The following is a 10,204-nucleotide window of genomic DNA, read 5'->3' as shown; positions in this document are numbered from 1 at the left end:
CAGACTCTCCCACTAGACTATGACTTCTTGACAGCTGTTTTCTTCATCGTTGAACTCCAGTACCTAGCCCAATTTCCGAGATAAAGTCAACGTTAACATCACCAGCTAACAAAAGGTAAGCCCCCACCTTCTGTAAGGCACTGTGCGGATATTTTATATGTACCTCATGAAACCTTCACAACAGCTTCGAGGGGTATAATTATCTCCACTTTCCAGCCAAAGATGCAGCGGCTCAGAGAGGTTGTCTTTGCCCCAGGTCACACAGCAGTATGCAGGACTCTCTTTTACCTTCCATCATGGGCGTTCAATAACATTTGTTGAATGAGTGAATGAACAAACAAGAAGCACACAGAGTGCAGGTGATCGGTTGTGCTAGGCCACCCTGGAGACCCCGCCACCTCGGGCGATGGACTCTGCTCACCGTCTCCCCTCCAAAATACACCCTCTCTCGGAAGCGCCCCGTGCGGGCTCTGGGGCTCCACCCCCTACTCCGCCCGGCTCTCCAGCCACGCCTCCACCTCGGGGTTCTCTCCGAGCTTCCCGTCCGAGTTTTCGCTTGGCTCCAGACGCCGCCAGGAGGGCCTCTCTCGGCCCTGCGATGTGTGGCCGGTTCCATTCCCCTGCCCCTCCCTTCGCCCTCCCTCACTCTTCAAACTTCTTTTTTCCACCCTCTTTAAACTTCAGTCATCCTACTGCCCGCCTCCTCCACTCCCACCGGCCAATCGGTGGTCCGCACTCTCGCCGAGGCTCCGCCCCCCTGCCCGCTGGGGGCCAATCCACGACGAGGAAGTCGAGCGCTGGGGCCCGTTCCCTAGCGCCTGGCCTGTGACGGCAGCGCGCCGGGCGCCGCGCGGCAGGAGGGGGCGGGGCTCTGGGTGAGGGATGGGCGAGGGCGGGGGGGAAGGGAAGAGGGAGGCGGAGGAGGTTGCGGCGGGTTTGAAAGCGGCAGTTTCCTGGCAGCTTGGGCAGGCGTTGGTCTCCGCGCTCCAGCTCCGCAGCGGCCACAGTCGATCCTGCGACGGGTCTACGCGCGCTTCTGCGCACCCCCCGACGGATTTTTCCCGTTCCGGCTTTTGCCCGTTCACCTCACCGCCCCCCTGCTTCTGCCTTTCCCGCCGCTTCGGCGCGGAGCCCGGGGGCCAGCCGGCGGCCGTGACCCCGCCCGAAACCCCTCTGGAGCCGCCCGGGGACAGTTCCCCTCTCCTTTCTTCAGCCTAGCCCGGGGTGGTCCTCGCCGAGCCCGGCAGCCCCGGGGAGCGCAGCCGGGAGGGGCGTCCGAGGGGCGTCTCGGGGCTTGGAGCAGCCCGGCCCCGGCGGGCTGCGGTCGGGGGGGGGGGGGGCGCCAGAGCGGCGAGGCCCCCCTCGCCGGGCTGCACGGGCCGCCGGGCCCCCAGGCTGAGAGGGGGCCGGAGCGGCGCCCCCGCCGCCCGCGCGGGGTCTCCCCCATGGTGCAGCGGGGTTCGGGATGTCGAAGACGCTGAAGAAGAAGAAGCACTGGCTCAGCAAGGTGCAGGAGTGCGCGGTGTCCTGGGCCGGGCCCCCGGGCGACTTGGGCGCCGAGATCCGGGGCGGCGCGGAGCGCGGCGAGTTCCCTTACCTGGGGCGGCTCCGGGAGGAGCCCGGCGGGGGCACCTGCTGCGTCGTCTCGGGCAAGGCGCCCAGCCCTGGGGATGTTCTGCTGGAGGTGAACGGGACGCCTGTCAGCGGGCTCACCAACCGGGACACCCTGGCTGTCATCCGCCACTTCCGAGAGCCCATCCGTCTCAAGACTGTGAAGCCAGGTACGCCGGCTCTGCCTTTTGTCTCGGGGTCTGGGGGCAAGTCGGGGTGGGCGTCCTGGGAGAGGCCGCCACTCCTTATTGCTTATCGCCCTGGGTAATCGTTTATTTCCAGGGTGAGCGGGACTCCCTGGCGAGGGGGTGGGGGGTGGTGGTGATTCCCAATTTGCTGGTAGGAAAACTGAGCTCTGGCTGGCTGAGGCTGCTCTGCAGGCTGTCAAGTATTGCAGCCAGAAGCTGGGTTTGCTAAATCTGTAGCCCCGACTCCTACCGAGAGTTTCTGACCTGAGACGAAAAAAAAGGGGGGGCAGCCTTTTCTGCTGCTCCCCTTTATGGAGAAGGTCCTCATGATAGTAGCGTATTCTTTGGAACAGTCTTATGCATTTTCTAATCGGGAATGAGGTCTTGTACTATTGAGGCACTTGGTGCCAAGGTTACCACCTAGTGTGCCTAAGAGGGCTTAGCGGCTTCAGTGTTTCTTGCACACCAGCAACACCTGGGAGCTGACAGCCTAACTCACTGAGTTCAGGTGGTTTCAGGTGTCTGGGTATGGCCGTACAGTAGGTAATATGTGACCGATTAGAATGTTCTTGCGGGGAGCTGTTGAATAGTCTGGGCTTCGAAAGAACTAGGTGCCTCTTCGTAGTAAAATCTTTACTAAATCTTTCATTTCACACACATTTTGTAGAAGTGGTGGGTAAAACGGACCCCCGTTGCCCTGGTGTCTTTTATGCCAGTCAGATCTACTGCAAAGCACGTTCCGTTTATGTTTGAAAGCATTGATCAGACTGCGTACAGTGAAATCTGATAGTATGCAATGGTCCTGATGTATTTGTTATCTACAGCATTGTTCAGCATTGGTTAGAATGTGGCTCTGTTTTCTGAGAGGCTTGTAGGAGAGAGAATTATGACCACAACGTTATTAGAAATCAAACTAGTTTCGTTATGTGTGCTCTACTGAATCTATAGTGCATCAGAATATAATGGGCTTTTTAATTGTGACTTGGGCGGGAGCGATCAGTCCATCCCTTCACTGCAAAATGCTAGAAAAATCGGGAGAAAAATTTAACATGTTCTCTCCCTCACATTGTTTTTTCTTTCTCAGCAGCTCACTTTGGAAATCTCTCTTTCATAGTCCATGGGCTTATTGGGAACTGATGGTTTGTGGTGCAATATACATATGTGTGAGTATTGTGGGTGTATACGCACACACTCACATGTCCCTGCAATCTTAAATTAAGATTTTCTTCATGTGGTCTGTTTCATCATATTCATTTTAAGCTTACAGTTTATGTAAGGGCTTCTTTTTTATTGCTAATTTAAAAAACTTTGGCAGACTTTAAACTTCATTTTCTGTATAGTTTCGCAAATTAAGAAATTCTTAACTCAAACTTTCAGAGCCATATGTGAAAGGTGGAGGAAAGGTTTTGGGGGCTGTAATTTAGTGAGTCAGGCACTGTCTGTAATATGCAAAATACTATATAATACGTGGTTTACTAGTGTAGGTGCCATTTAGTTCAAATCCCATGAGTCAGGGAATAATGAGAACATCTGCATCATAGTGTTTTGTTTTGATTAGTTGGGGCCATAAATGAGAATGTAACTCTTATTTTCAAAAATAGTTTAAGATTTAATAGATTGAGGAAGTCAATATATACTCAAAGTATTGTGATTCTTTTAGAAGACTGGGGAGATCTTTAATATTAGTCTGATGTGCATGTTATATATTTTCTCAACGTTTATATCAGATTTAAGAAAATAATTCAAAGTTTAGAGTGTATTCGGTAATATAGATTAGCTGTGTTGAATAAAACTCATATGCCCCGGGATGTAGTTGACATTTTTATAGTAATAAAATTTTGCCCTCTTGACAACCATAGTTATTTTTCTACTTTAAATGTTAAACCAAAAAATAAAGAGGGGAATAATTTATATTAATGGGTTTAGCATATTTTCTGATCATTAATAATAAAAGTTCTGAATACTACACTTATTTTTTTAAAGATATGCTCTCCTTCAGTAATTTCTAAAGGGTACCACTATGTGTCATCTGAGATTCTTATTCTTTGTTTCTAAGTAAGTTGTAATTTAAAAATCTTAATTTCTCAAAGGATAGTATTCTTAGTTTTTAGTATCCTCATGTTAAGCATTACATGAAATGGCTTTCTTAAATGGCTTTGTTTAAACAACATTTGTCTTAAAATAGCAAGGTTTTTGCAGGCTAAGTGGAAGACTTCAAATATTAGAAATTAAGGAACTAGAAGAGTTTATTCCTAGAACTTTGGGTGTGATTACAAATCGCATAAATATTATCTCTGGAGGGGACAGGGATTCCATACTGTTAGGCTTAAATTTGAAAAGTATGAAAATACAAAGTAAGGAAGTTTAAAAAGGAATTTGCGCTGCACATTGTTTTTTTTTTTTTTCCATTTTATCTAAACTTTGTGAGAGAAATGGATTTTCCATTTTAATATGGAATTGTAAAGTGTACTTTGCACTGTCTCTTGTCTTGATTAGCAACTCTTTGTAAAACTATATTCATAACATCATCTGGAAACTAGTACAGTTCAAGAGTAAATTTAACATTTCTGTGAGATGTAATAATAGTGTGGAAATATCTCACATTCATCGTCTTCTGACAAAGTCCATGGCAAAAGGATGAATATAGATCCTTCCTAGTTTACTCCTTTTTGTCTAGTACATGCTAAGGGGAGCTCAGCCAAAACCAGCGTCAACACCTGGATGACTTAAGGAAGAATTCTTTCTGGCAGTGACCATCTTCAGCTTTGATTTGGGGCTTTAGTATTTTTTTTTTCTCACTTGCAAATTCCATTAAAGATTATAATGGGGAAAAACCCCCTACTTTAAAATATGGTTCTTAATCCTAGGCTTTCTTGAGAGAATTAGGGAATTTCTTATTGGAATCTTATTCTTACTACAGACCTTCTCTTTCTTTCTTTTTTTTTCTTCTCTTTTTCTCTTCTCTCTCTCTCTCTTTTTAATTCTTGTCTGCAAGGAGAAAACTTCTTAATTGAATTTGATCTTTGTAGTTTCACAGTAGTAAAGGAAGTTGAACTTTGGACCTCTGATGAAATTGTTACATGATCTACTCCTGTGACCAGTCTTAGTTTCTTTGATTTTATTTCAGAGCGTATTTTTAAGCAGTTTCTTTTCTGGCTAATGATAGAAGTAGTCAGTTTTGTTCTACAATTCTCTGGATGATGAATGTTCGACTTTAATATTCAATTCATATACTTTTTAAAACACATATTTCAGTGGTTGCAAATTATGTGGATTTTATTCCGCAGGTTAAATATTGATACATTAAGTATATGAAATCATTGTTTACTGCTTTATTATGCACACAGTGCTTTCAACTACCTTAGGTCTGCTACTGTATCTAGAGAGGAAAATCATGAGGAACAATGTTACTGTTTAAACAAAAACTAGTTTGAAATAGATCTTGTTTAACGCCAATTAATTGTAGGTCAAAGTTTGCCACGGACTCTTGGAAACATTTGATTTATAGGGGAATTTTGTTAAAATGAGCACATTCCTAGAAATCCATTCCCCATTGGTGAAGAAGCATTACTAGAAGCTTTTGAGTAAGGGTGTTACGTTAGGCCAATCATGAATAACGTTATCCCTTTCTTTTAACTTTTGGGTCTTTTTGTCTTTTTGGTTTAATGGGTAATTTGGGACTTGTAAATTTTGTTTAGGTGGTTGTCATATTTGATGAAGGGAAGGGTGAAAGAAGTTAAAATTTAATTGCTAGCTTCCTAGGTTTCTAATACAAAAAACTTTTTTAACATAGAAGCTAGAGATTGGGTGAGGCAGCCTCTTTGTTAGGGAAAATAGTGGTAAATTTTGATAAACCTTAAATTGGAAACTTTACAGTCCTCTCAAAATTTGGTAGCAATTTTTTGCGTCTACAGTTGGTCTCAACTCAAGTAACTTCAGGTTTTGGACTTTATTCATTGACACCTTCAGTTCATGTGAATAATGGGCTTATGTCACAGAAGCTGAAGAAACACTTAATAATTGGCCCTTTTTAGTTTTCAGATCATTTCTGTTTTATTCAGTTGAATGTTAAAACTGATTTTCATGGGACATAACTGTGTTCCTGGGGAATATAAATTGTTTTCCTCTGGAGGTTCTGGGAAGTACTTTATAAAACCTCTAAGAGACAAATTTCTGTGTGTGTGTGTGTGTGTGTGTGTTTTTCTTGGTCTCTAATTTATCTAAATTGATGGTAAAACAAATCTACATTTGCTCCAGGATCCGACTTGTGAAGTCAGTGCATAATCTTCTCAGGTGAATAGCTTCATAAAATATCTTTACCATATAACCTCTAGGTGCTTTATAAATTTTGTGAGCACTTAGGATTTGGGGGAGTGTGTTGTCAGAGAATTTCATTTTTATGAACCACTTCCATATTTAATACCAATTCCAAACTCTACCAATTCTTAAGTCAGTTTTTGGTTGTTTGTGATATGATGAAGTGTAAGTATTTTGGTAATGAAGACCAGAACTGTGACCCTTTTAATTAAATAAGCAGTTCTGTCTCTCCTCTGAATTTTTGAGAAATAATTTCCTTGCAGTACTACATTTTGGCAGAGAGAATGAATGTCCTTTATTTAAAACTGCTCCTAAGGGTAAGATTTTTGGTGGCTCAGAGGCTAGTGTTATGAGAGTCGTGTTTGTGCAGGAAGAGTTGTTCTTCTCCTTGAAAGTATGTTATTTAGAATGTTTCCCCCAAAAGGTGCTGATTTTACTTCATAAAGAGAAAAAGTTTGGTTCCTGGCACATGTTCATTCCCTTAGCAGCCGTTTGGGGGTGTACCCATGTGAACTAGCTCTGGTGATATAAAAACAGATATAAAAATGAATCAGTAATGATCTCAATCTTCAAGAAGCTCACACTTTAATGGGAGCTTAAGGTTTCATTGGTCAAGAAGACCTGTAGTACGGGTTTTACCTTTATCACTCTTCTCCTAGTACTTAAATAAAACTCTTTAGATAAGTTTGAGTGTGAATTTTAGTGGAAGCTAGACTAATTAATTGGTTGCCAAGCACATTGTTCTAGAAAGTGGTGTGGGGCTACATCTTAGGATTTGGGTTCTCAGGTCATTACAAAAAGAGGGAAATCAACTATAAACACAATTATCTTTTGAAAAGCCCTTAGTTAAATTGCCCTCAAAATACAATCTGTGTTTTATTCACAGTGTATTTTAAAAATTGTGTTTGTATTATACCATTTGTAGGACCAGAACTTCTTGCCTCTTCTCGCCCTGCCCCCCTCCCGCCCCTGCCATGTTGGAACCAATTGCTGTGTTTTGGCTGAACACTAAGTGAAATAGTTTTGCTTGCATTAAAGAGTTAGGTTTTTTGTTTTTGTTTTAGTTTTTTCCTTTAATAAAACCCATCTTTTAATTTTAAAAAAATTACCCTTATCTGGGTGTGCGTAGTTAATTTTTAGAAGTTAAATGTGCCCATGAGGTGAAAGAAAGCTTTCATTGCTTTTGTGTCTTGGTAGGGTCCTTGCCTTGTGCCCTCATTTTCTGCTTTGGCTAGCAGAGGAGAGAACTATGAAGAATTTTGAATTTAGCCTGGTTTTGAGAGATGGATAAGTGCTGGTTGAGTGAAATTTGTATCCTCTCAGTAGTATGTAGGAAGCAGAGGAAGAGACAGACATGGGACAAGAATGTTCAATACAGACAGGTCTTCAGTATAATCCATCTCAGTCACGTATGTGTATGTGGGTAAAACCTTATTTTGTGTAAATGCACAAAATCTGCATTATAGGATAATTGGAAAATGGAGAATCATATTGTTTAAATATATAGGTAGTTCTAATATGAATCATCTAGAAATAATGCTGGTAAAGTGCTTATGGCCATTTCTACCTTCAGCCTTATTCAACTCATAATATATTGAGTATTTTTATTTAACCCATACTGTAGCTGAAATATTACTGGTAGTACTTTGCTTTATGGTAATAGGCTTTCTTGTGTTGCCTTCGAAGCCTAGCCAATTTTATAGGAAAATGCAATTTGCTAATCCAGTAAAAAGAGAACTGGAAATAGATTTCCACCTTAACTCCCCCTTCTCTTTTGTTAGAGTTACAGTTGACTGGCTTCCAGAGAAAAGGGTAGCACCATTATATTTCCATCCCCACCCCCCCACCCCCCAACCTTAGCAGTGTGTCCTAACACATTTGCTCTGCAGTGTTCCTAGGAGCAGTACTGCTTCCCCCCAACCCCCCAAATTTCAGTCATTGCCTCATGGCCAGGGGAACATGGATTACATTTTGAGCACCATAATTTGACTTGTGACATAACTAAATAGCTGAGAAAAGACAGATGGTGCTCATAAATTGGAAGGTACCTTGTTTTAGTAACACACTGGAGATAGTTTCAGAGACTCAGGAATATAGAGGGTTAAACTTTTTGCTATAATGTGTTTGGAGTTTAGGGTTTTTTGTTTTTTGTTTTTTTGTTTTTAAGATTTTATTTATTTATTTGAGAGAGAGCATGAGAGGGGAGAAGGTCAGAGGGAGAAGCAGACTCCCCACAGAGCTGGGAGCCCGATGCGGGACTCGATCCCTGGACTCTGGGATCATGACCTGAACCAAAGGCGGATGCTTAACCAGTTGAGCCCCCCAGGTGCCCTGGAGTGTAGGGTTTTTAAAAAATACTATGGAATGCAAATTGGAAAAAAATTTTGCTTCAAATTTGTTAAAATTAGCATCTATTCTATTTGGAGGCAGTCCTGGCCTCAGGTATACATTATGAATAGTACCTGATCTACTTAATTAAAACTTTTTAGCGTTTTAGATTCTTTGCTATTTTTTTTTTTTTAGATAATTCTAAATACATAATTATTTTTCTTGCTTCCAGGGAGTTTGTGAGTGGGTACCCCATTTCTCATTGTTGTTCTGATTGGGAATTATATGTGACTATGAAAAATATTTTTGTTTTCCTTTTAAAGAATTTATTTTAGAGAGACAGAGTGAGTGGAGGCGGGGGCTGGGGCGATGCAGAAGCAGATGGAAAGGGAGAGAGAATATCTCAAGCAGACTCCTCACTGAACTCTAAGCCCGACATGGAGCTCAGTCTCACAATCCTGAGACTGGGACCTGAGCCAAAATCGAGTTGGACCCTTCACCAATGGAGCCACCCAGGTGTCCCAGCAAAAATGGGGTTATTTACATACCCATGATGACATTAAATAGAAATAGTTTTATGGAATGAAAATACTCTGAAAGGGAGGGGGGAAAAGGAAGTATTTATTAATAAATGCTTTATTTCTGACTTTCATCAAATAGAATTATGCAAACTTGGCTTTTTTTTCCCTCTAATAAAATAACTTAAAAAAAAATCCCTTTTAATGGAGTAGCCCCAGAGATCTATTACTCTTTGGATGTGGTTATCCAGTTTGCAACAGGTATTTGGTGATATGTAGGTCAGATCTCATCAGGAAGGGGTAAAAAAAATCCCAATTCATATGTCTGTTTCTGTGTTTGTTAGGATTCCATGGCAAGTGACAGAAACTACTGAGGTTAATTTAGGCTAGAAAGTTTATTGGCTTACACACATGAAAACCCACGCCTAGGGCTGTAGCAGCTAAATTCATGCTCTTAAGTGACGGTTTTTGGGACTATCTCTTGGCCCTTTTCCTCAGACTTGGCTTCTTTTTCAGCTCACCTCTCAGTGAGCTTCAGCAAGAAACGTGGCTCTGAACCACCCACCCCCCCCAAGTCATATGGAGTCCTTAAAGCTTCTCATCTTTGTTCTGGAGTCCAATAATGAATTTCATGCAGGGACTCTGTGCCCATCTCTTGGACCAGTTGTAGAGAGAGGGCAGCCGGGTACTGTGATTGGGCAGGCCTGCATGAAACGTCTACTCTTGCAGTTGAGTATAGAAAGCACAGTGTGATTAATAACTGTCCTAGAACTCCAGGAGATAAGGGATGGGTATTTCCTCAAAAGATGGGATGATGGGGAGGCAATACTACAGGAAATGGCCTCTTTTGAAACATTTACTCTCTCCTACTTTGAAACCACCAACAGTATACAGTTGTCATAAAGCTTATCATTTTTTAAAAACCAGATATTGACTATAGACCAAAACTGAGACACTAATTTTATTCAAATAGTTTACTTAAATATTATAATTTTGAAGTTTTTAATCTAAAAGCTGCTTTTATTTAAATGCTTTCTCTTTTAAAATATCAACATCTCGGGGTGCCTGGGTGGCTCAGTTGGTTAAGCATCTGACTCTTGATTTCTGCTCAGGTCATGATCTCAGGGTCCTGGGATTGAGCCCTATGTTGGGCTCTTTACCCAGTGGGGAGTCTGCTTGAGATTGTTTCCCATTCCTTTTACCCCTCCCCTCTCTCCTGCACATGTGTGTATACATGCTCTC

At 42.5% G+C, this 10,204-nt stretch overlaps 1 protein-coding gene across 3 annotated transcripts in view; it reads left to right on the top strand.

Annotated features, from left to right (window-relative positions):
• The first annotated feature begins 1,440 nt into the window (after nucleotides 1–1,440).
• Nucleotides 1,441–10,204, top strand: part of MAGI3 (membrane associated guanylate kinase, WW and PDZ domain containing 3) — a 234,645-nt gene continuing 225,881 nt past the window's right edge. For all 3 annotated transcript variants that reach the window (XM_032360936.1, XM_032360935.1, XM_032360938.1), the window contains exon 1: nucleotides 1,441–1,781. In XM_032360936.1, coding sequence (XP_032216827.1) covers nucleotides 1,466–1,781 — 316 coding nt within the window. In that variant the 5' untranslated portion in view covers nucleotides 1,441–1,465. The remainder of the gene's footprint in view (nucleotides 1,782–10,204) is intronic.

The sequence above is a fragment of the Mustela erminea genome, chromosome 10, assembly GCF_009829155.1.
Source record: "Mustela erminea isolate mMusErm1 chromosome 10, mMusErm1.Pri, whole genome shotgun sequence".
Taxonomy (NCBI): Eukaryota; Metazoa; Chordata; class Mammalia; order Carnivora; family Mustelidae; genus Mustela; species Mustela erminea.
Note: the sequence above shows the minus strand (reverse complement) of the source record. Positions and strands in the feature narration are given on the sequence as shown.